The sequence below is a fragment of the Nerophis ophidion genome, linkage group LG18 (genome assembly GCF_033978795.1).
Source record: "Nerophis ophidion isolate RoL-2023_Sa linkage group LG18, RoL_Noph_v1.0, whole genome shotgun sequence".
NCBI lineage: Eukaryota > Metazoa > Chordata > Actinopteri > Syngnathiformes > Syngnathidae > Nerophis > Nerophis ophidion.
The window spans coordinates 22,898,427-22,925,144 of NC_084628.1; the positions used below are offsets into that span (position 1 = coordinate 22,898,427).

Consider the following 26,718-nt stretch of genomic DNA (forward strand, 5'->3'; position numbering starts at 1 on the left):
CTTGACTCCGCAACTTTAATATTTACACACAATATTTATTAAAATCTGTTCTGGTCAAGAAAAGGATGTAACTTAAATATATTGATTAATTTTAAAGATGTTGGATGTTTTATTGAACATTTTCCCCTCATATTTTTTAATTTTTGTGGCGGCCTGCCATGAATACATCTGGACTGCCACAAATAAACATTTTATTTGAAAAAAAAAATGGCTTAACAGGAAGCCTGTTATTATAGGCACACTAGAAATGATATACAATTTAAAAAACAGCAGAAATGAAAGAAGAAAAATATGAAACTCAACATAAGACTTGTCTTTTTTAGCATTTTGTAAAATACGTCTTAGCCAATTATGCAAATTAGACAGTGACACCTTGCCCTCCCGCCACCACAAATATCTATTCTTAATGACGGGGGGGTCTGTTTATTCAATATTTATGTGTTTCATACAGCCACATTTTGAGATTGAAAGTATAGAAGAGTGGGATGGTTGATTGACAGGTGGTGGGTGTGGCTCAGGGGGGGGGGTCTGATAAACAGAAGACAATCACCCTTGATTATTAATGGTCATATGAAGGGAAGGCATGCTACACTACCTCACTTGTCCTAATGGGGGATTACCCTGAGGTTGTAGTAGTAGTAGTCCTAATTATGGCGAGATATTATGTGTTCAACAAAGCATCAGGATTTGTGCTTCTGAAGGTTACATGTTTGCTGCTATCTTGTGGACAATGTGATTAAATCTTACCAATAACCCTTGAAAGTACTTTGTGGTAATAACTCAGCATTTACTTATATGACACAATCCAAACAACCTTCCCTAGTCATGGTCCAAAACTATAACATAAATGTCAACACATATATAACACAACCTGCCTCTGAATATTGCAGGTATTATGAAAAACATCCCAAAAACATAAAAACATTTTTTTAAATTACACTGATCATCCATTAGAGTGCACGATGGGGAAAAATGCAAAACACTCTCCACACTTATCCATGTTTGATGCATTTTAGCTGCTTGATGTTTCTGATTGATTACAAAACTTTAAGAAGGTCGTCACGGAAGTAAACAAGGTAGGAGTCAAACTTTCACATACTCTTACTATCCAATTATATATCCATTATATTAAATATGTATCATATTATTTTATAATAATATATATATGTATAATATGTACACACACACATATATATATATATATAAACATATACAGCATATATATATATATTTATATATATATATACATATATATATATATATATATATATATACACATATATATATCAATCAATCAATGTTTACTTATATAGCCCTAAATCACTAGTGTATATATATTATTACATTACATTATATTGTACTTGTAGCCTATCCTCTCTTGTTTGGCAGGTGTTGCATTCCGATCCTGTCCATGGGTGGGAGACGCAGCCGTCGCTGTGGCAACTCAATGACTTGTCTACTGCTTGGAAGAAAAGCAGTTCGCAGGTGAGACCGACGGTGATGTCATAGTGGACTCTTCGTTGTCATAGTAAAACATCTTACCTGCTCGAAGCTTGTTTGCTGGCCGCGACGCCGACGGACCGACGCTCCAAAGGAGAGACACTGACTGGAAAATTCCTCCTCTTTGGCTCCATGACTTCGTTGTCCATCTTCACGCCCAGCTTTGACGCGCCTGCCCTGGACCCGTCTGCATGCTGGAACACAGGTGGGAGAACAAAAGTGTTAAAGAGAAGGAGAACGTGAGGAAAATATGGCATCTCGAACTGCTTTTTGGGGAACAGTAACCTGGTTGTGAGGTCACTGATCAAGTTCTTCTACACCAGGCCAGGGCAATTATTTTGATTCGGGGGGCCAAATTTAGAGACAAAAAAGTGTCTGGGGGCCGGTACATATATTTTTAGGAAAACTAATACAAAACCTCACAATAAAGTCTGATTGAATGCTAAAAATGTTATGACAGACCGCCTTAAAAACAGAATGAAATTGTATTTTTTTCCAAGAACGATAAAACCCTGAATATTGAGAACATATTAACGTCACATCCCCTCTCAATCGACATCTTACAATCAAGCCAAATGCAACAAACACAGCAAAATATGAACGTGAAGGGTAAAAAAACTAAAATCATCTACAATCTAATATATGTGATACATCACTCAGCTTTACAACTTTCTTGTCCGTCCCTGGCACCCACATTTCAGGCTGGCCGCTCTGGAAACACTCTGTGAAAACGCTCCCCACCCACACTGCTTGGTGCCTAGTCTGACCTGCTGTGACTTGGATTACCATAGTAACTAGTAGGGTTGCCTCTAAAAAGTACCAGTCCGCCACATCCTAAGATTTTTTTGTTAAAATAAAGCCAATAATGCCATTTTTTCTGGTACCGTTTATTTAGAAATGCATCAAAGTACCGAAAAGTATCCAAAAAATATTGGTATCAGGACAACACTAGTCACTAAAATATCATGCAAAAGCGCAGATTCCAACCATTGAAATATGTTGCATAGTTCAAGACTTATGGTAATTTGAAAACATCACTGCACATCATAATGGCAGCTACACTGCCCATCTTAAAGATCTGAAGAAAATATTTGGGAATGTTCGGCGGGCCAGATTGAAAAGCTTAACGGGCCACAGGTGGCCCCCAGGCCTTAATTTGCCCAGTTCTGTTCTTCACCAAACTCCTCTAAGCACGCCTTTATGGTTCTTGCTTTTGCTCAGTATGATTCTAGTTTGGCCTCTTATGAACACTTCTGTCCCAATAGTGTGTGTGTGTGTGTGTGTGTGTGTGTGTGTGTGTGTGTGTGTGTGTGTGTGTGTGTGTGTGTGTGTGTGTGTGTGTGTGTGTGTGAGAGCGTGTGTGTGTGTGTGTGCGTGCGTGCGTGCTCCCGTCCGTGCGTGCGTGCGTGCGTGTGTCCTGACCTGCTGGTGTGTGTTCTCCTCTGCGTAGTGTTGGTTGACATTGATGACCAGCAGACAGATAAAGAGCAGACAGTCACACAGGTACATCTGTAACAAACAGCACCTGAATGCATCACACACCTCTTGACCCATGGTTAGTTACTACTACACATTTTAGCGGCATACTAAGACCTCCATAGGAACACACACACACAGCAGACCCGATTTAGCTGTGCTGATGATATGTATTGTCCAGCAACATCAGGCTAATTTTAGTATTTTCCATCCCTGCAAATAAACGCCTTTTGAGCGTCTAAAAACGAGCTCCTGCTTTGCCCTCGCGAGACATGCACACTGGCAACCCCACGTAAAGAAACACATAAACACACACATGCCGCCAACGTCAAACACATTCTTGATGACGCACAGTGCAGGCTCATGTGCACACACACACTCACACACACACTCACATGTTAAATTATTCTATTCACTAGAATATCCTGGTCTTCTTTCACTTTCATTTTCAACATCATGCTCAACTTTTGTGTTGCCAAATACATTTTGGTTACAAAAACTCACCAATATTTTTTAAGTGTTTTTTCTTTTTATTCACAAAAAGTATGTGCATAGATTGAGAGCAGAAGTTGCAAATATGTGAATATTATTACAGCTATTATTACCTGCAAATATAATATCACGCAAAAGTTGCACATATTTTTGTTTAATTTGGTTACAAAAACTAACTAATATTTTTTAAATAGTTTTTCTATTAATTCACAAAAAGTGTGTGCATAGATTAAGAGCAGAAGTTGCAAATATTTGAATATTATCACTGCTATTATTACTTAAACAACTTGCAAGCATAAAACTCGTGCAAAATCTGCTATTATTTTTGTTTAGTTACTTAAAGAAATGTAATTACTTAAGGCAGGTTGTTTGTGTTTCCATATGAATTTTGGTAATATAAACTCCATCCATCCATCCATTTTCTACCGCTTATTCCCTTTCGGGGTCGCGGGGGGCGCTGGCGCCTATCTCAGCTACAATCGGGCGGAAGGCGGGGTACACCCTGGACAAGTCGCCACCTCATCGCAGGGCCAACACAGATAGACAGACAACATTCACACTCACATTCACACACTAGGGCCAATTTAGTGTTGCCAATCAACCTATCCCCAGGTAATATAAACTCATTTAATATTTTTTTTATTGTTTTTCTACATATTCACAAAAAAAGTGCATGGATTAAGAGCAGAAGTTGCAAACATTTGAATATCATTACTGCTAATGTTATTTAAACAACCTGCAAACATAAAATCATGCAAAAGTTGCAATTATTTTTGTTTAGTTAGTTAGAGAAATGTAATTATTTCAGACAGCTTGTTTGTGTTGCCATATGCATTTTGGTAATAAAAACTCACTAATATTTTTGTAATTGTTTTTCTATTTATTCACAAAAAGTGTGTCTATATATTAAGAGTGAAAGTAGCAAACGTGAATATTATTATTGCTTGTATTACTGAAATAACTGGGAAATACATAATCATGCAAAAGTTGCAATTATTTTTGTTTAATTATTGAAAGAAATGCAATTATTTCAAGCAGTTTCCATGTACAAGTTAAAATAACTCACGGCACTGATTTATACACTTAATGAATCATCTTTCCTGTTCCTTTTCTCTGTACAACATTTGTAATGTTACTGTAGAAGACTAGTGGTACAACATTACGGTTTTCACTATAATTTTATATTATACTCATAAAAATGATTTTAGTCTGAAAAAGAGCAAGAAAAAATATGAAAGTGTAAAAACATATAGGTGCAGTAGAAACAGCATGACACATAACACACACGCACACACACGCACACACACACACACACACACACACACGTATGTTACCTTCAACGTATCCGTTGGTCTGTCGCCGTGTGAGGGCTTCAAGTCAGGTTTTATAGCAACTGTCCGTCTCGTGTCCAATGATCACCTTGCAATTCTGTGACATCACTTCCTGACCCCCCTTTTTCCACTCTGTGTCATGTGTGCGATTGCATCATCAGGTCAATTAGCTCCTCTTCGAACCGTTCCTTTTCCCCTTGTCTCCTCACAACTTCATAACAATCAGAAAAAAATCCCACCATATTTTGTTGTATGAACCCAAAAAGACCGCAATAGGAAGTCCTAGTCTTGTGGCGTCCATCCAGTATCTTTCCTTGATCCCCTTTTGTTTAAAATAACATCATCAATTGTGCTTGTACTGCGTCATACTGTTTCCAATATGTCGCTGATTTATTCAGCCGTGTGAGAGGGTCAATTATTACAAACATTCGCTAGTATGCAACAGTCCACAAACACAAATGAAGATCAATTATTTGGGCCCATATACGATAATTTGACATATATCTGTATCGGCCTTTATTTCATCGATGTTGGCTTGTTGTTTATTTTAAACAACGACATTAGCACTACATCTGCAGATACAATATATACAAATAAGAGTATTTTAAAATAGACATAAGTAAGGAGTTGCCCTGCACGAGAAAAGTTATTCGTAGAAATTACCGTCATTGTCAATAATTCCCCCCAAATATGTTTTGCTATCTGACAGGGCATTCATTTGAGTTCTTGTGAGACTTCTGCTCAGCCACTTCAACCGCGGCGCTCACATGGCCACGCCCTTTTCTCTCCTTGCAGTGCCGATCGCCGACACCAAAGGGATGTTCTCAAACTTTATTCACCTCATAAAAAACACTCGGCTCTCCAAGTACCAACATAATGACCAATGTTAAAATACAGTAGCGTAGCAGGCCTGAGTATTCATTAAAAACAAGTACATTGAATATAGTAATATCACACCGAGTTTGAACAACAACACTGCGTTTGAACGTACAATTAGGGATTCTATGGTGTACCAGTTTGAGAATCACTGGTCTACACTACGTCTCCGCTCTTTGCCAGGAAATCCATATTTTGTCCTTCTTTCCAGGGGGTTCTGTTTTCTTTGTTTGCGCTTCTGCGGCAATGGAGTGTCTTGACAAGCCTCCGTCCGCAACACAGCGCAGGCGAGTTTCATGCTCCGCGATACAATTCAATAACGCAACAGAGATGGACATAAATAAGACAGAGACGATATTGCTGCCCTAAATCCAAACCTGGTGTCAATATCTTGACAAATAGGAGACTTATTATATGAGTGAAGAATAGCAGGCAGCAGCTCACACATTATCATACTTTGTGTAACATCCAGGAATAAATGTCAGCCAGCCAGCTTGAAAAATGTCTCAACTATAATCTACCTGTTTTTTTTTTTTTTTGTTCAAATGTTAGCAATATTTCAGGGTATTAAATCCATAAATTGTGCAGGTTATATTGATTTTAAAATCATCAGTTTGTATTTATAAAATATTTTTAACAATTTTCCCAGGAGCTTTCCCCTATTTGAAAGACAAATGTTGATGCTCCTGTTAGACACATGTAATACAACTTACACTTACACTTACACTTAGACAAACTTTAAGGATCCACAAGGGAAATTGTTCCACACAGTAGGTCAGATACAAAGGATGGAAAGGATAATGCACATGAGGGGACTAAAAGAGGGCGAAAACAAAAGGTTTAAAGTAGAGATGTCCGATAATATCGGGCTGCTGATATTATCGGCCGATAAATGCTTTAAAATGTAATATCGGAAATTATCGGTATCGGTTTCAAAAAGTAAAATTTATGACTTTTTAAAATGCCGCTGTACAGAGTGGTACACGGACGTAGGGAGAAGTACAGAGCACCAATAAATCTTTAAGGCACTGCCTTTTCGTGCCGGCCCAATCCCATAATATCTGCGGATTTTCACACATACAAGTGAATGCAGAGCATACTTGGTCAACAGCCATACAGGTCACACTGAGGGTGGCCGTATAAACAACTTTAACATTGTTACAAATATGTCTACACTGTGAACCCACACCAAACAAGAATGACAAACACATTTCGGGAGAACATCCGCACTGTAACACAACATAAACACAACAGAATAAATACTCAGACCCCCTTGCAGCACTAACTCTCCCGGGACACTACACTATACATCCCCCGCCACCCCTTACAACCTCCCCCAACCCCGCCCACCTCAACCTCCTCATGCTTTCTCAGAGAGAGCATGTCCCAAATTCCAAGCTGCTGTTTTGAGGCATGTTAAACAAAGTAATGCACTTTGTGACTTCAATAATAAATATGGCAGTGGCATGTTGGCATTTTTTTTAGATAACTTGAGTTGATTTATTTTGAAAAACATTGTTACATTTAATGCATCCAGCGGGGCATCACAACAAAATTAGGTATAATAATGTGTTAATTCCACGACTGCATCAGTTGATATCGGAATCGGTAATTAAGAGTTGAACAATTTCGGAATATCGGATATCGACAAAAAAAGCCATTATCGTACATCTCTAGTATAAAGTAGACAAAAAATGTACCATAGTAGCAATATAACATATATGAAAAAAATTACATATTATATACACAGTATATACTGTATACTGATGTATTATTATATTATATTATTGTATAACATATAACAAATCCCAATTACCATGTACAATAAACAGCAGATAAAGATAAAGGTGTTTGTGAAATCACCCGACGTTGTTTGCTGCTCAACTAAACGCAACATTAGCGCCACATAAAACAATATGTTGCAACTGGTCCCATGTTTCCTAACAAATATTATTAAATAAACAACTTAAAGCCTTGTCCAGCTGTTAACTGACGTATACTAGTCATGTTTAAGTAACTTTGACTGTAAATGAATATCGGCTCCAAATTGTTGCTCGTGTTTTCAACATTGATATATTAAATAACAAGACCAAATGTGTCACTTGAAATGAAAATGGTTCTGAAGTTTTGTTGCTTGGCGACCAACAAGTTTGGTGTACTTGGTTTTAGTTCTCTATATTGCTGTTGCTACGGGATAAGTCCTCTCCTCAATGTCAAAAGTTCCCTCGGGGACCATGTTCCTCCCCCGCTCGGGACAGAGGATGGTCTCATTGAGGAAACACCTGGGCTATTAATAGTGTAATGACGGGAATAACTCTGCTGTTAATTAGTGACAGCCTTCTCGGGTCACCCTGACGTCATTCTGTTGCGTCTGCCTGTCCCGCCTGTTGCCATCCCAACCCTGTTTGTACCCAACCCTGACGCTGTTACACACTGCGACATTTTTTTACAGTTAAGAGCACAATGACCCACATAGAGTTAAGAAATAAGTTATAACTAGGAAGAATAAAAACCTTGTGATACAACATATAGCACACGCAAATGCACAATACCTGAAACTTAGACCTTGAAGTACCCATGGTCCATGCCTCCAAACTCTTAGGAGCTTTGTGCTGGCAGGTTCTATTGACAGAACTCAACAGATTGCTATTCAATTACATAATGAAGAATGCCCAGGGGCCGAAAATGTAGATGCTTCGTCAGAAAGTGGCTCCGCAGGTTGTATTCCGTTTACCTAATTACAAAGTACCGGTGAACTTATCAGCTTTCACACTGCACTCATAAATTCATTATTCTGCCCTCGCTACTGATAGGCACCAGCGCCCCCCGCGATCCCAAAGGGAATAAGCGGTAGAAAAATGAATGGATGGATGCCCTCGCTACTGGATTCCGGCCTGTATAGCTGTACAGATAGTTAACAGCATGAATAAACGGAAGCTCCAGAAGTTCTGTTGCGGATTGATGTTCCTTTTTTGATTTTTTTTTCCCTTTCTTAATTTTGTTGCTTTAACTTCTTTCTTTCTTTAGGGTTGTAAGATTGAAAACATAAACATAAAAAAACATTACAAAAGTATAACATCCATTGTGTGTTTTACATGAATAAATGAGAAGGTTTAGTTTAAAAACAATCACACAATAAACTACAGATGTATATAGAAATTAAACAATACTCATTTGGCTCATCACAATTAATCCTAAGCGGTGGCGTTATCACCCTCTACTGGTCAAATGTATTGCTACAATCGGCAGAGTTACGATCACGACCACACAAGACGTCATAAAGTCAGCAATTTTAATACAAAACAAACTAAATATCTTTATGAACAATATGTATTCAGATTTTTTTTCAGGGTTGATAGTGTCATTTTTTTGTTTGAAGGAGTAGTCTTCTTCTTCTACTCACCCACTGCTGCTTCATTGTGATACATATGCCTCGCTGTTTCCCCGTGTGGGGTGGCGGTAGTACTACATACGTGAGCAACCCACTTTTTAATGGCCCAACTTTTCCAATACAAAGGGCCCTAGGGCCCACTCAAGCATTAACACTGAATTAGTAATCCTACTGTTGGTTTTAATAGGATTCAATAATTATATCCAACCTCCAGTACTTAGAGTTTTAAAGGATAACATTTATCACATTATATTATCAAGGCTTAGGTCAGACTGATTACAAAATACATACAAATGAAATATTCTCCAAAATAAAACAAAAATAAATTTACATAGACATATGCAGTGCTAAAATAAATAAGTTCAAACTAAATTAATAATACATAATAACAATATATATGTTTTTTAGATAAACTGTGAATAAAATAAACTGCAAATGAAAATACAGCTTCACCACTTTGGTCATAATGTTTGCGCTTAAAGGGAAATGTCATTTTTGGGGGGAATTTTACCTATTATTCAGAATAGAATAGAGATTAGAATAGAAAGTACTTTATTGATCCCTGGGGGAAATTCAGCACCACAGTTCGCTCACAATAGACAATAATAAAAATAAATAAGATATAACATATATTAAATATATAGTATATAATATATGAATAATATATATAAATTCTACATATATTATACATTTACGTGCAGTCAAGAAGGAACATATGCATTATACAGTCTGATGGCTGTTGGTATGAAGGACCTCCTGTGTCGTTCCGTGTTGCATTTTGGGAGTCTGAGCCTTCCACTGAACGTGCTCATTCTCTCCGCAAGGTCCGAGTGTAGTGGGTGGGAGGTGTTGTCCATAATGGCTAGGAGTTTTGCTAGACTTCTTCTCTCTGACACCACTGCCAGAGAGTCTAGCTCCACTCCCACCTCGTTACTGGCCTTCTTTACCAGCTTGTCCAGTCTGTTTGTGTCCCTCGCTCTCAGCCCGCAGCCCCAGCAAGCCACGGCGTACAAGAAGCAACCCGCCACCACCGACTCGTAGAACATCTTCACTATCTTTGTACAAACGTTGAAGGATCCTAGCCTCCTGAGGAAGTAGAGGCCCTTCTTGTATAGGGCCTCAGCGTGTTTAGACCCATTCAGCTTGTTGTCGGTGTGTACACCGAGGTACTTATAATCATGTCCACATCCACCCCCTTGATGGAAACGGGGGTCGCCAAAGTACTCCTCCTCCTTCCCAGGTCCACAACCAGCTCCTTGGTCTACGTCACATTGAGTTGTAGGTGGTTCTTTACACACCATGTGACAAAGTCATCAGAAAACTTCTGAAGGTGGCAGGACTCTGATTTATAGTGGAAATCGGTGGTGTAGATGGTGAAGAGGAAGGGGGAGAGGACTGTGCCCTGCGGGGCCTCGGTGTTGCTGACCAGCCTGTTAGACACACAGTCCTGCAGTCGCACGTACTGTGGTCTGTCAGTCAGGTAATCTACAACCCAGGACACCAAGGGGGCTTGCATCGTCATTCGCAATCCTTCTTCAAGACAAGAACACAAATGTTTTTCTTTCTTTAATGTATTCTAAATAATAAATAAATGCGATCAAAAGTCTGCTTACAATGGAGCCTTTGGAGGCCGCTCTATTTTAAAAACATCCAAACACCTCCATTAGGGTTTTACATACATCACGTTAAGTATATATGTAATGTAGTAATGGGCACATTTATAATAACATTTTAATATTTACGTCTTTTGATAATTTTAAATGTATGCGGAACATTATTTTCAAAAACGCATCACAATGTTTGCTTTTTTTCAACAACACTGAATATATTACTAACTGCAGACTTCATGTGACCCAACAAACAATAAAACGTCACTTACAGTTGTGATCAAAATTATTCAACCCCCACACAATTTTGGTGTTTTAGCAAGTTGGACATTTATTCCGTATTTTGTGTATAGTCATATCAAATAAAGATGCATTTAAAAGACGAATGCAACTTGAATTACAACATTATATTTTGTAACATACCAAACAGTGTCATTTCTCTTAATATCTCATTGACAAAATGATTCAACCCCTTAGTTACATGCATCTTTAGTACTTAGTAGAACACCCTTTGGCAGTAATTACATCCTTCAAACGTGATACATAACCGGACACAAGCTTCTTGCAACGATCTACTGGTATTTTAGCCCATTCCTCTTGGGCAAAGGCCTCCAGTTCATTCATATTCTTGGGCTTGCGTGCTGCAACTGCCTTCTTGAAGTCCCACCACAGGTTTTCTATAGGATTTAGGTCTGGCGACTGTGAAGGCCACTCCAGAGTCCTCCAGCCCTTCTTCTGCAACCACTCTGATGTTGATTTGGAGGGATGCTTGGGATCGTTGTCCTGTTGGAAGGTCCAACGCCTCAGCTTCGTCACTGACTTCACGACATTTGCAGCTAATATATACTGGTAGGAAATAGAATAAATAATGCCTTGAACGCGCTGGAGATTCCCGGTACCTGAGGCAGAGAAACAACCCCAGAGCATGATTGACCCCCCACCATGCTTAACAGTAGGAAAGGTGTTCTTCTCTTTGTAAGCTTCATTTTTTCTCCTCCAGACATAACGTTGATTCATAGGCCCAAAGAGTTCCAGTTTTGTCTCATCACTCCATAGAACAGTTTCCCAAAACCTTTGGGGTTTGTCCAGATGATTTTTGGCATACTGGAGTCTATTTTCTTGTGCCTGGTTGTCAGAAGTGGCGTGCGCCTGGGAGTTCTGGCGTGGAGGCTTTCATCTCGTAGTGCGCGTCTTATTGTCTGGGACGAAACCTGTGTTCCCCCCTCTGCAATGTCCTGTTGTAGTTCCTCAGCTGTTACCCGGGGGTTTTTCACCACTGTACGCTTCAAATACCGGACAGCATCCTCTTTCTACCACGCCCAGGTAGTGTTTCCACTGTGCCTTTAGCTTTAAACTTGCGAATTATGCTCCCAACTGTGTCTCTTGGAATGTGTAATGTCTTTGCTATTTTCTCATATCCATATCCTTTCTTATGAAGAGAAATTACCTCCTCTCTTGACTTCTTTGACCACTCCCTGGACTTCACCATGTTGCAAATACGCCATTGACCATCTACAAGAAGCTGAGCGTCACAGTCTTTTTCAATCAGTTTAATTGTTGCTCGTTATGGTTCTAATCACATCTACAGGTGTTTTCAACACCTGATTGAAAATACCTTATTCAAATTCTGTTCTTAAGAGTTATGATCTTCAAGGGGTTGAATAATTTTGTCAATGAGATATTAAGAGAAATGACACTGTTTGGTATGTTACAAAATATAATGTTGTAATTCAAGTTGCATTTGTCTATTTAATGCATCTTTATTTGATATGACTATAAACAAAATACGGAATAAATGTCCAGCTTGCTAAAACACCAAAATTGTGTGGGGGTTGAATAATTTTGATCACAACTGTATTGTACAAGGTCTGCTGTCATTAGGATGCAGGCTGCTAGAATGTTCATATATTCCCGTTTAAATGAAGAATGACTCATAATCCTCACAAAGAAAAGGGAGGTGGAACCAAGCGTCGTTTTGTGTCGTTCTCGCCAATTCCAGGTCTAAATTGGCTGTCAAAGTGTACCAACTTGTCGGAATACATCCTCATCCTTTTACTATCCAGGTGAGAGGCACCGAGGCGAGTAAGCACCTCACCATCGGATGATGTCAACATTGGCACACAAGCTAGTGATCACTATAAAAAGTTTGTCTGTGTTAGCGCTTATAATAACAATATTACTAATACTTGTTGACATTCAAGTCATGAAATTTAAATGGAGTATTTTATTTTATTTTTATTTTTATTAAGGATCGTCATTAGCTGTTTGCCACAACAACCCAATAGTCTTCCTGGGGTCCACAAACTCAGTACAATTACAAGTAAAAGCATATAATTATAACTACACAATACATAAAAATATATATAAAAGCATCAATAAGAAAACAAGTAAACAATTTACAGTCACAGAATGATAAATACCATATAAATATAACTGCAAAATACAAAACCATACAAAAATCATCAACAAGCAAACTAATATACAGACTCAGATAAAATATTAATATAGTATTGTTGGCGCTTTTTATGGGTTTTATGAGCGGAATAGAAGGCTGGTATGACCACATTAGAGGGAATTAGTTTTAAGGATTACTTTTTTTCTGCATTCAGTTTCCCATTCAACATACAAATACATTTCTGATTAGGGCGGTCGAATGATTACATTTTTAATCAGATTAATCTAATTTGGATTAATCATTATTAATCACAGGCTATTGCTCCCCTGCATAATACACATAACTTTAGAAAAGACCCCAATATTTGTACACAAAAGCAATTTGGAACATTTTTTAAATGTTTTACTTGAATGCATTTATTTGCATTACACCTGGTAACAGATTTATCTGAAGTTCTTTTAGGATGTATCTTGGAGTGAAATGTACCAGCGAGCACACCAGTCGCAGTCCCCGCAATCACTTTTTTTTTATTGACGTATGTATTTATGTGATTGCTGACCATAAAGCGGTTCAGGTTAAAGACCTTATACGGTCAAAATAAATTGCATGATTAATCTCAGTGTATACATGATTAATGCAAACCATTATTGTGATAACTCACTTCAATTAATTTTGACAGCCCTATTTTTGATATAATTATATTGTTGTTTTATAAATTCAACTATATTGACAAATAGTTAATTAAAAAAAAAAAACGAAGAAAAACACAGCTGTTGAAAAAGTGTTTTTTTTTTTTTTTTTTTGAAGTATCTGAGCCAAAACAACCGCATCTCCTAAAGAAGTTGGAAATTCCCATCAGGTTCAGGTTTGGGCCTCTGCTGTTCCTTCTTCGGCCGCAGGGAGGCAGTGGAGTGCTTGAGCTGCCAATTGGCTGATGTTCAGAGTTTCTGCTTAGCTTTAAGGTTTTCTCCGACTTGGCCTTCTTCTTGCCTCCTTTTGAACCATTGCGTTCTTCATGTTGGTACAACAAGATGTTTTCTTGAGGTCATAACAAACAAACGAGAGCGCCGTGTGCCGTCTGAGCTCTAAAGTTGCACTTGAACGCACCTGCTAATACACAGGTGTCAAACTCAAGGCCCGTGGGCCAGATGTGGTCCGCCACTTCAGTTTATTTGGCCCTGGCAAGCCTGGAAATATGTATCAATAAAGTACTGTAACTTTTTTCACTAATGTATTCCTTCTTTCTATTTTGGGAGAAAAAATATATATACGTACTCTATGTAATCGCAAATTATGTTAACTTAAATACTGTCTAATTATGCAAAAATATATTATCAAACATTCCAACCATTTTTTAAATAGGAATACATACTAATAATAGTGATTTCAAAGCAAGTTATCCATCAAATTGTGCAATGTAAAAACAGCAATCGATTTCATGGTAAAATTGTGAAATTTACAGTGGTTTTTACAGCAATTTTCTCTAAATGGAAAAAAAAAGTATTTTTTTACTGTAATAAACTGTGGTGCCGTTTGGGCATTTACAGTAATACACTGAAAAATCTAAGGTTGTTGATTTGCGGTAAAAAAAACAAACAAACAAAAAAACTGGTCGCCCAGGTGCCAAAATTTTACTGTAAAATTGCAGTTTTGTTTATTTACAGTAAAAAAACAAAACAAATGTACGTTTTACAGGAAAATTCCAGCAAATTAGCTGTTTTTTTAATTTTTACCATAAAAACAGCAATACTGTTTTTCCATTTACAGTAACATACACAAACTTTTGAGGGGAAATCATTGTAACTTACCATATTTTTTTATATATTTTAGTTTTAAAAAAATACTAATAAAATGCATGAAAAAATTGTGTGATAATATTATTCCGTGTTGAAAACGTCCCTCTGGGGCCAAACATAACTGCAATGTGAAAACCACTTCGACACCTCTGCTCTAATCTGAACCATCTCTAATATTATTGTATTTTGCGAAGAAATATCGTACATATCCGATTAATGTTAGTGTGTATATAATAATAATAATGTAAAATATAGTTTTACCTGTAAATAAAGTATATAAATAAACAGCACAGTTGAAAAAATATTCCATTGATAGAACAGTGACCCCATCTGGTTGTAAAAAAGGCTTGTCAGACAACACACAACATCAAGTGCAGTCCAGAATGTATTGTTTATCGTACATATGGGTTTATTGGTCATACGTAGGGTGAAAAATATTGTGTGTCTGGCAAGAATGAGCTGATTTCAACTTTAAGCACTATTTTTATAGGGGTCTACCTCGCCCCATTCTTGTTTTATGTAGAGCTTCAGTCGTTCAACAATCCGGGGTCTCCACTGTCGTATTTTACGTCTCATAATGCACCACACATTTTCGATTGGAGACAGATCTGGACTGCAGGCGGGCCAGGAAAGTACCTGCACTCTTTTTTATTTACAAAGCCACGCTGTTGTAACACATGCCGAATGTGGCTTGGCATTGTCTTGCTGAAATAAGCAGGGGCGTCCATGAAAAAGACGGCGCTTAGATGGAAGCATATGTTGTTCCAAAACCTGGACGTACTTTTCAGCATTAATGGTGCCTTCACAGATGTGTAAGTTACCCATGCCTTGGGCACTAATACACCCCCATACCATCACAGATGCTGGTTTTTGAACTTTGCGTCGATAACAGTCTGGATGGTTCGCTTCCCCTTTAGTCCGGATGACACGATGTCGAATATTTCCAAAAACTATTTGAAATGTGGACTCGTCAGACCACAGAACACTTTTCCACTTTGCATCAGTGCATCTTAGATGATTTCGGGCCCAGAGAGGCCGGCGGCCTTTCTGACTGTTGTTGATAAATGGCTTTCGCTTTGCATAGTAGAGCTTTAACTTGCACTTACAGATGTAGCGACCAACTGTATTTAGTGACAGTGGTTTTCTGAAGTGTTCCTGAGCTTATGTGGTGATATCCTTTAGAGATTGATGTCGGTTTTTGATACAGTGACGTCTGAGAGATCGAAGGTCACGGTCATTCAATGTTGGTTTCCGGCCATGCCGCTTACGTGGAGGGATTTCTCCATATTCTCTGAACCTTTTGATGATATTATGGACCGTAGATGTTGAAATCCCTAAATTTCTTGCAATTGCACTTTGAGAAACGTTGTTGTTAAACTGTTTGACTGTTTGCTCACGCAGTTGTGGACAAAGGGGTGTACCTCGTCCCATCTTTTCTTGTGCAAGACTGAGCATTTTTTGGGAAGCTGTTTTTATACCCAATCATGGCACCCACCTGTTCCCAATTAGCCTGCACACCTGTTGGATGTTCCAAATAAGTGTTTGATGAGCATTCCTCAACTTTATCAGTATATATTGCCTCCTTTCCCAACTTCTTTGTCACGTGTTGCTGGCATCAAATTCTAAAGTTAATGATTATTTGCAAAAAAAAAGTTTATCAGTTTGAACATCAAATATGTTGTCTTTGTAGCATATTCAACTGAATATAAATGATAAATGGGTTGTACTTGTATAGCGCTTTTCTACCTTCAAGGTACTCAAAGCGCTTTGACACTACTTCCACATTTACCCATTCACACACACATTCACACACTGATGGAGGGAGCTGCCATGCAAGGCGCCAACCAGCACCCAATGGGTTGAAAATGATACGCAAATCATTGTATTCCGTTTATATTTATGTGTAACACAATTTCCCAACTAATATGGAAACAGGGTTTTTTTAATTATTATTTTGGTTGGCGATAAATTTGTTTGACTAAGTTGACCTATAGTGGTCTTTGTGTATCTCTGCACAAAGTGTTTGGTGCAACAGACGGCCGCCACAAGATGATGCAGGATGTCAAATTAGTACTCTACAACAGAAATGCAAATAGTTACAGTATATACTCTACTAAAATCTACTTTTCTTGTTGCAGGATGGAATATAGCGACGCTCAACTGGCGGGAAAGCAAAGGTGAGATGCAAACACACACACACACACACACACACACACACGTCATTAGTGAAAGTAATAAGTGTGTCATTAAGGTATTAAGCGCTTTATTTTTTGAAAAGACTTTGGTGGTTTAAAATGATATCGTAGAAATACAACACACTACATTCCTTCACACTAGTGTCACACAATACACACGCAAACACACACAGGAAGTATCCGATCCCTGGAACGTTGTGTTCCACACAATAACAACAAAAAGATGATAACAATGCACGAGCGGCGGCACACGCTCAAGACGCTCGCCGCTCTCTCCTGAGCACTTGAGGCGGGCAGGCAGCCAATCAGGGGCCCGGCAGGAAGGCACCCGGTCGACTGACACCTGACACCTGTTGCTGTTTAGTGAAGGTGTCATTAAAGTTGAATAATGCTGACACATCACATTGTTGACTGTTACGCAACTTGTACACAGGAATGGGGGCGGAGCAACACCGGACACCAGAAAGTACTACAGTGGTATTACATACCAGCAGATCATGGAACTACTTGCATGCAGTACTTATGAACCATCATAGAACTATAAACATCCAGTATACTTATCATCTATCATACAAAACCCAAAATCAGTGAAGTCGGCACGTTGTGTAAGTCGGAAATAAAAACAATCCTTTTCAACTTATATTCAATCGAATAGACTGCAAAGACAAGATGTTTAATGTTCCAACTGGGAAACAATTTTTTTTTTGCAAATAATCATTAACTTAGAATTTAGTGGCAGCAACACGTTGCAAAAAAGTTGGCACAGGGGCATTTTTACCACTGTGTTACATGGCCTTTCCTTTTAACAACACTCAGTAAACAATTGGGAACTAAGGAGACCAATTTTTGAAGCTTTTCAGGTGGAATTCTTTCCCATTCTTGCTCAGTGTACAGCTTAAGTTGTTCAACAGTCCGGGGTCTCCTTTGTGGTATTTTAGGCTTAATATTGCCCCACACATTTTCAATGGGAGACAGGTCTGGACAAAAGGCAGGCCAGTCTAGTACCTGCACTCTTTTACTATGAAGCCACGCTGTTGTAACACGTTGCTTAGCATTGTCCTGCTGAAATAAGCAGGGGCGTCCATGATAATGTTGCTTGGATGGCAACATATGTTGCTCCAAAACCTGTATGGACCTTTCAGCATTAATAGTGGCTTCACAGTTGTGTAAGTTACCCATGTGGTGGGCACTAATACACCCCCATTCCATCACAGATGCTGGCTTTTGAACTTTGCGCCTGTAACAATCCGGATGGTTCTTTTCCTCTGTGGTCCGGAGGACACGACGTCCACGGTTTCCAAAAGCAATTTGAAATGTGGACTCGTCAGACCACAGAACACTTTTCCACTTTGCATCAGTCCATCTTCGATGATAACAATGTGTGTGGGAGCCAGCAAAGCCTGTGCGGCGTTTCTGGGTGTTGTTGATAAATGGCTTTTGCTTTGCATAGTAGAGTTTTAACTTGCATTTACAGATTTAGCGACAAACTGTAGTTACTGACAGTGGTTTTCTGAAGTGTTCCTGAGCCCATGTGGTGATATCATTTGCACACTGATGTCGCTTTTGAATGCAGTATCGCCTGATGGATCCAAAGTAACGGGCTTGCCGCTTACGTGCAGTGATTTCTCCAGATTCTCTGAACCTTTTGATGATATTACGGACCGTAGGTGGTGAAATCCCTAAATTCCTTTCAACAGCTCATTGAGAAATGTTATTTTTTAATATATTTTATGATTATTATTTTTATTTATTTTTTTTCCCCTTTTTCAGGAGGGTGATTCGACAGGGCAGTTGCTGGTTGTTGCATCTCTATCGTGGGGGCCCGATTGCTGGTGGTGCGGAGGCGGTTTTCCTGTCCGGTTGCGGTGAGTCTCTGGGCCCCCCTGGGTTGTGGTCTCTCGCTGGCTTGAGGGCTGGCTGTCCCCTACTTCTCCCGCGCCTTGTCCTCTGCCTGGCGCGTCTGTCTGCGGCCTTCTGCTGGCTCTTCCGGGTGGCACGGTAGGCCGGCCTAGCTGCGTGGGGCCGGTGGTCCCTTGTTTCCTGGGCGCCACACCTGCTGTTTGTGGGTTGGGCTCTCTGGGTGGCTTGGGCCGTACTCTGGCTCCCACACACACTGGAAGTCAAATATATTTTACATACAAATACACATATACTCACATATACACCATTATTCATACATACATACATAAATACCTACTCAGTGGCCTAGTGGTTAGAGTGTCCGCCCTTAGATCGGTAGGTTGTGAGTTCAAACCCCCGCCGAGTCACACCAAAGACTATAAAAATGGGACCCATTGTTTCCCTGCTTGGCACTCAGCATCAAGGGTTGGAATTGGGGGTTAAATCACCATAAATGATTCCCGGGCGCAGCAAGCTGCTGCCCACTGCTCCCCTCACTTCCCAGGGGGTGATCAAGGGGATGGGTCAAATGCAGAGAACAAATTTCACCACACCTAGTGTGTATGTGACAATCATTGGTACTTTAACTTTAACATACATACATACATACACTGTAGGTACCTACAGTACGTTCCCACACAAATACACAAATACAGTACATACCTAAATACTCAAAGTTCATATATCCACACGCACATTTACTGTACAAACATGCGTATATACATACTGATGAGTTATATTGAGTTTCCAATAATTTGTACAACTCTTATTTTTTTTGTGATAAAGTGATTGGAGCACATACTTGTTGGTCACAAAAAACATTCATGATGTTTGTTTCTTTCATGAATTTATTATGGGTCTACTGAAAATGTGACCAAATCTGCTGGGTCAAAAGTATACATACAGCAATGGTAACACAAACCCCGTTTCCATATGAGTTTGGAAATTGTGTTAGATGTAAATATAAACGGAATACAATGATTTGCAAATCCTTTTCAACCCATATTCAATTGAATGCACAAGAAAGACAAGATATTTGATGTTCAAACTCATAAACTTTATTTTTTTTTGCATATAATAATTAACTTAGAATTTCTTGGCTGCAACACGTGCCAAAGTAGTTGGGAAAGGACGTGTTCACCACTGTGTTACATCACCTTTTCTTTTAACAACATTCAATTAACGTTTGGGAACTGAGGAAACTAATTGTTGAAGCTTTGAAAGTGGAATTCTTTCCCATTCTTGTTTTATGTAGCGCTTCTGTCTTTCAACAGTCCGTGGTCTCCGCTGTCGTATTTTACGCTTCATAATGCGCCACACATTTTCCATGGCAGACAGGTCTGGACTGCAGGCGGGCCAGGAAAGTACCCGCACTCTTTTTTTTACGAAGCCACGCTATTGTAACACTTGTCTTGCTGAAATAAACAGGGGCGTCCATGATAACGTTGCTTGGATGGCAACATATGTTGCTCAAAAACCTATATGGACCTTTCAGCATTAATGGTGCCTTCACATATGTGTAAGTTACCCATGCCTTGGACCCTAACACACCCCCATACCATCACAGATGCTGGCTTTTGAACTTTGCGCCTATAACAATCTGAATGGTTATTTTCCTCTTTGTTCTGGAGGACACGACGTTCTCTGTTTCCAAATATAATTTGAAATGTGGACTCGTCAGACCACAGAACACCTTTCAACTTTGCATCAGTCCATCTTAGGTGAGCTCGGGCCCAGCCAAGCCGGCGGCGTTTCAGGATATTGTTGACAAATGGGTTTGGCTTTGCATAGTAGAGTTTTAACTTGCACTTACAGATGTAACGACATACTGTAGTTATTATGAAGTCTTCCTGAGCCCATATGGTGATATCCTTTACACACTGATGTCTGTTTTCAATGCAGTACCGCCTGAAGGATCAAAAGTCTGTAATATAATCGCTTAAGTGCAGTGATTTCTCCAGATTGTCTGAACCTTTTGATGATTTTACGGACCGTAGATCGTGAAATCTCTAAATTCCTTGCAATAGCTCGTTGAGAAATGTTGTTCTAAAACTGTTCGACAATTTGCTCATAAAGTGGTGACCCTCACCCCATCCTTGTTTGTGAATTACTTAGCATTTCATGGAAGCTGCTTTTATACCCAATCATGGCACCCAACTGTTCCCAATTAGCCTGCACACCTGTGGGATGTTCCATATAAGTGTTCGATGAGCATTCCTCAACTTTATTAGTATTTATTGCCACCTATCCCAACTTCTTTGTCACGTTTTGCTGGCATCAAATTCTAAAGTTAAAGATTATTTGCAAAAGAACAAATGTTTATCAGTTTGAACATCAAATATGTTGTCTTTGTAACATATTCCACTGAATATGGATTGAAAATGATTTGCAAATCATTGTATTTCGTTTATATTTACATCTAACACAATTTCTCAACTCATATGGAAATGGGGTTTGTATTTGGTTACATGTCCCTTGGCAAGTGTCACTGCAATAAGGCGCTTTTAGTAGCCATCCACAAGCTTCTGGTTGAATTTTTGACCACTCCTCATGACAAAATTGATGCAGTGCAGCTAAATTTGTTGGTTTTCTGACATGGACTTGTTTCTTCAGCATTTTCCACACGTTTAAGTTAGGACTTTGGGAAGGCCATTCTAAAACCTTAATTCAAGCCTGATTAAGGCATTCCTTTACCACTTTTGACGTGTTTTTGGGGTCATTGTCCTGTTGGAACACCCAACTGCGCCCAAGACCCAACCGCCGGGCTGATGATTTTAGGTTGTCCTGAAAAATTTGGAGATAATCCTCCTTTTTCATTGTCCCATTTACTCTCTGTAAAACACCAGTTCCATTGGCAACAAAACAGGCCCAGAGCATAATACTTCCACTACCATGCTTGATGGTAGGAATGGTGTTCCTGGGATTAAAGGCCTCACCTTTTCTCCGTCAAACATGTTGCTGGGTATTGTGGCATTATGTTCTTTACAAGTGTATTTAAACTTTTGACCACGACGGCATGTATACATATTTTGTTAGTTAAGATGCAGTCTGCTTTTGGCCCCTCGGCCCAATTTATTTAGCCTAATGTGGCCTCCAAGTCAAGACGTTTGGACACCCTTGTTGTAAACGATCATAACTACTACCACATATGCAGTATTTATAGACAATCGTGACATGTACAGTAGTAGTCATAAATACCTATACATGTCTGGCTTTGTTTGGTAGAGGTGTTTTTTTCCTCTCCTCCTTCGCCAAAGTAAATTTTTTTGACAAATATAATATGTCAGTGATGTAACAATATTATATGGTCATCTTGATGTATACGAGTGAAAAGCAGCTGCACTGAGCGCAGCTAGAGGTGTGTACTTGTGTAGTCCTTTCTCTAATTGGCCCCGAGCTGTCAGCATGTCGCCATTGTGCTTGTGAGAAGAGGCTTAACTTAACTCAGTTTAGCTTAGCTTTACCCCTTAATGCGTGTGTGTGTCTGCCTCTCTCTGTGTGTGTGTGTGTGTGTGTGTGTGTGTGTGTGTGTGTGTGTGTGTGTGTGTGTGCGTGTGCGTGTGCGTGTGCGTGTGCGTGTGCGTGTGCGTGTGCGTGTGCGTGTGCGTGTGCGTGTGCGCGTGCGTGCCTGTGAGCGAAAGACCTCCTGTGCAGGAGTCAGATGTTCCAAATTGCTGTCTTTAGTTTGTCACCACAGGGAACAACACACACTCAACATTTACCAGGCAGCTTAACACACACACACACACACACACACACACACTCAAGAATACATAAATATTACAGTGAGTTTTTACTGACGCCACAAAAGTTTTTTACTGGCTTTTTGCTGAAGTGTGATGATAACCATAGAACAGAAAATAAAACAGTTCTCTGCATTATTCCTGACAGACATCTTTCATGATTAAATCTTTCACTTCTTTTGACGCTTGCGACCCGTATGTGTTTGCGTGTGCGTGTGTGTGTGTGCTCACCTGATGGGCGGCGGTCCGCCGGCGTCCATTTTGTCCCGTCCATGTTGGACGAGCAAACGCAGGAGTTAGCAGGAGGCGTGTGGCGAGGGCACGAGCGGCTGCCGGTCCCTCAAAGGCGTCCGGCGGCGAGCTCATCGCCAGCAGCCACGCAGCCGCCGCTGTTGTCCGACAAATCCCGCCGTCCGTCCCCCTGTCATTAGGATCCCAGCGGGGAGGCGGAGCAAGAGGCGGGCCGGGCGGGATTTGGCATCTGTCCTCCCGACCTGACTTGGACCACCAGGAAAGACCACCTGTAGTCCACAAAGTCCGCGAGCACTTCATTGTTGGACCCAATCCAGTTCCAGCAGTCTTTCCATGGGAGTCACGTGACCGTATGCATCCAGACGCTAACTGCTAGCATCAGTAGCCCCCTGGTGGTCAAATCGTTGTAAATATCGCCTCTGCAGTGGGGTCAAAGGTCACGGCCAGCAGCTTGTTTCGGACCGGGGCGGGTGCACAGACGCTGCGTAATCCTTCTGCCCCGCCGCCGGACGCTGGCATTTGTCCGACTACGGTGACCCGGAGGCTGCGTCTAATTGGGAGTGGAGTGGACTGCCCAGCATGTTGCCTGGCAACCAGTCAGACATCAAAGCCAGACCCCTGCCAGGCTGTGACACGCCCCCCCCCCCCCCTGGCTGCCAAACGCACCGACAACAAGGACTTGGTTTTAATTGTTGATGGTGCCATCCCATAATAAGGTGCCCCAGCATGACGTCATGTGATTAATCACAGTGCATGATGGGATGTCTCCTCTCCTTTGTCCCCTCCTGTCAATCAATCAGTGGCCTGGCTGCTGTGTCACACCTGAGTGACGTCGTCCTAAACCTGTGCTGCACATTTGATGTCCAGTTATTATCATTTGTATGTCATTAACATGTTATTATTCATAACCACTCCCGCCCCGTCAAGGTCCCCCAAACTTGTCTCAAACTGCAAAACCTTTTTTGTGTGTGTCCATTATACTTTTTATGCTATTAACGTTTTATACGTTCTATAACGTTTTATGGTAATAATGTTAATAAATGTAATAATGTTAATAATGTAGTAATGTTAATACATTTATTAATGTCATACCGTTGATAATGTAAAAATGATAATGTTAATAATGTAATAATGCTAGTACTGTAATAATGTTAATAATGTAGTAATGTTAATAACGTAATCATGTTAATACGTTTATTAATTTAATAATGTTAATGTTAATAATTTAGTAATGTTGATACATTTTTTAATGTAATAATATAATAATGTTAATAGTGTGGTAATGTTAATGAATGTATTAATGTAATAATGTTAATAATGTAATAATGTTAGTAATGTTATACATTTATCAATGTAAAAACATTAATAATGTAATATTGTTAATAATGTTAGTAATGTTATACATTTATCTATGTAAAAACATTAATAATGTAATATTGTTAATAATGTAGTAATGTCAATAAATTTAATCTAATGGTAATAATGTAATAATACAATGTTAATAATGTGATAATGTTAATGTAACAATGTAAATAATGTTAACAATGTAATAACGTTAATAATCTAATACTGTTAGTAATGTTTATTATGTAATAATACTAATAATCTTAATAATGTTAATATTGTTAGCATTATTAATGTTAATATTGTTGGCTTCACGGTGGCCGAGGGGTTAGTACCTCTGCCTCACAATACGAAGTTCCTGAGTTGTCCTGGGTTCAATGCCAGGCTCAGGATCTTTCTGTGTGGAGTTTGCACGTTCTCCCTGTGAATGCGTGGGTTCCCTCCGGGTACTCCGGCTTCCTCCCACTTCCAAAGACATGCACCTGGAGATAGGTTGATTGGCAACACTAAATTGGCCCTAGTGTGTGAATGTGAGTGTGAATGTTGTCTGTCTATCTGTGTTGGCCCTGCCATGAGGGGCCACTTGTCCAGGGTGTACGCCGCCTTCCGTCCGATTGTAGCTGAGATACGCACCAGCGTCCCCCGCGACCCTAAAGGGAATAAGAGGTAGGAAATGGATGGATGGATGTTAATATTGTTATAATGTTAGTAATGGTAATAATGTTATTAATGCTAATAATGTAATAATACTAATAATCTTAATAATACAATAATGTGAACTCAAATACACCTTACGGTGTTGCTTGGGTATGCCATCAGTGATAAACCCAGAGTCATAGGGTGTTTTGGGTCTTTAATCATCAGACACCCTCGCCCGTGCAACCCAGTTTGTGTCCAAGTAGCGTACCACAGATCCCTCCTATGGATCCACAGCCACCGAGGCGCCCGTGGCTGCTGGGTCCGGTGCAGTGGGGTGGCCGATGCTGTGACTTGTGGCAGCGCATGTACATGGTGGTTGTTGGGGCTGACGAACTTGCCGGCTTCATATTCGTTTATTGTTGTGTCGGTTGGCTTGTCAGGTGTAAGCCTGGGCTGCCCTTGCACCCTGTCGCGCCGTCCTTCATGCCGTTGTCTGGGGCGAGCTTGTCGAAGGTTGTCCCTGGATGGTGCTGTTCGCTGTCCCACCGGCCTGTGTGTATATATATATATATATATATATATATATATAAATATATATACACACACGTATGTGTATTTGTGTGTGGATGGATGGATGTAGAAATGTAAATGTGTGTATGTATATGTGTGTGCATGTATGGATATAGGCATCTGTGTGTTTATAAATGTGTATATGTATGTATGTATACATATATATATATATATATATGTTTCCATATGAGTTGGTAAATTGTGTTGGATGTAAATATAAACGGAACGCAATGATTTGCAAATCCTTTTCAACCCATATTAAGTTGAATATGCTACAAAGAAACATATATGATGTTCAAACTGATAATAAAAATATTTTTTTGGCAAATAATCATTAACTTTAGAACTTGATGCCGGCAAGACGTGACAAAGAAGTTGGGAAAGGTGGCAATAAATACTGATAAAGTTGAGGAATGCTCATCAAACACTTATTTGCAACATCCCACAGGTGTGCAGGCTAATTGGGAACAGGTGGGTGCCATGATTGGGTATAAAAACAGCTTCCCAAAAAATGCTCAGTCTTTCACAATAAAGGATGGGGCGAGGTACACCCCTTTGTCCACAACTGCGTGAGTAAATAGTCAAACAGTTTAAGAACACATTTCTCAAAGTGCAATTGCAAGAATTTTAGGGATTTCAACATCTACAGTCCATAATATCATCAAAGGTTAAGAGAATCTTGAGAAATCACTCCATGTAAGCGGCATGGCCGGAAACCAACATTGAATGACCGTGACCTTCGATCTCTCAGATGGCACTGTATCAAAAACCGACATCAATCTCTGACTGAGGGAACTTCCGTTGTCTAAAGTTCAGGAGTGGCTTGACCATGGGAATACAGCTATTGAAGCTGTATCTGCTGCGATGAGGTGGCGACTTGTCCAGGGTGTACCCTGCCTTCCGCCCGATTGTAGCTGAGATAGGCGCCAGCGCCCCCCGCGACCCCGAAAGGGAATAAGCGGTAGAAAATGGATGGATGGATGGAAGCTGTATCTGTTGAAATTGTGTTAGATGTAAATATAAACGGAATACAATGATTTGCAAACCCTTTTCAACCCATATTCAGTTGAATATGCTACAAAGACAAGATATTTGATGTTCAAACTGACATGGCTCCCCAAACCATTGCTGAGTGAGGGAACTTCCGTTGTCTAGAGTTCAGGAATGGCTTGACCATGGGAATACAGCTATTGAAGCTGTATCTGTTGAAAA

The 26,718-nt window shown here is 39.8% G+C and overlaps 1 protein-coding gene and 1 long non-coding RNA gene across 3 annotated transcripts in view; one reads left to right on the forward strand and one right to left on the reverse strand.

Annotated features, from left to right (window-relative positions):
- Nucleotide 1: 1 nt before the first annotated feature.
- LOC133536950 (uncharacterized) lies at nt 2-23,268 on the reverse strand. Of its 2 annotated transcripts, none has more exons than XM_061877705.1 (4): nt 22,933-23,268; nt 2,923-3,009; nt 1,543-1,694; nt 2-1,459 (listed from the first exon to the last, which is right to left on the reverse strand). In XM_061877705.1, exons 1-4 carry the CDS (start codon nt 23,251-23,253, stop codon nt 1,369-1,371), a joined length of 651 nt encoding a protein of 216 aa, XP_061733689.1. In that variant the 5' UTR covers nt 23,254-23,268; the 3' UTR covers nt 2-1,368. The 2 variants fall into 2 exon arrangements, with proteins under 2 accessions (XP_061733689.1, XP_061733688.1); XM_061877704.1 differs by having other exon boundaries at nt 2-1,462.
- Nucleotides 17,000-26,718, forward strand: part of LOC133536951 (uncharacterized) — a 15,442-nt gene continuing 5,723 nt past the window's right edge. The window contains exons 1-2 of the long non-coding RNA XR_009802583.1: nt 17,000-17,041; nt 18,830-18,924. This is a non-coding gene — a long non-coding RNA (uncharacterized LOC133536951). The remainder of the gene's footprint in view (nt 17,042-18,829; nt 18,925-26,718) is intronic.

Excerpts from the sequence above, each read along its gene's own strand:
- LOC133536950 (XM_061877704.1), bottom strand. The coding sequence starts at position 23,253 with ATGAAGTGCTCGCGGACTTTGTGGACTACAGGTGGTCTTTCCTGGTGG. Across the intron at positions 3,010-22,932 it reads GGCGGACCGCCGCCCATCAG|ATGTACCTGTGTGACTGTCT; the intron begins GTGAGCACACAC and ends TGTTTGTTACAG. Across the intron at positions 1,695-2,922 it reads AGGAGAACACACACCAGCAG|CATGCAGACGGGTCCAGGGC; the intron begins GTCAGGACACAC and ends CCTGTGTTCCAG.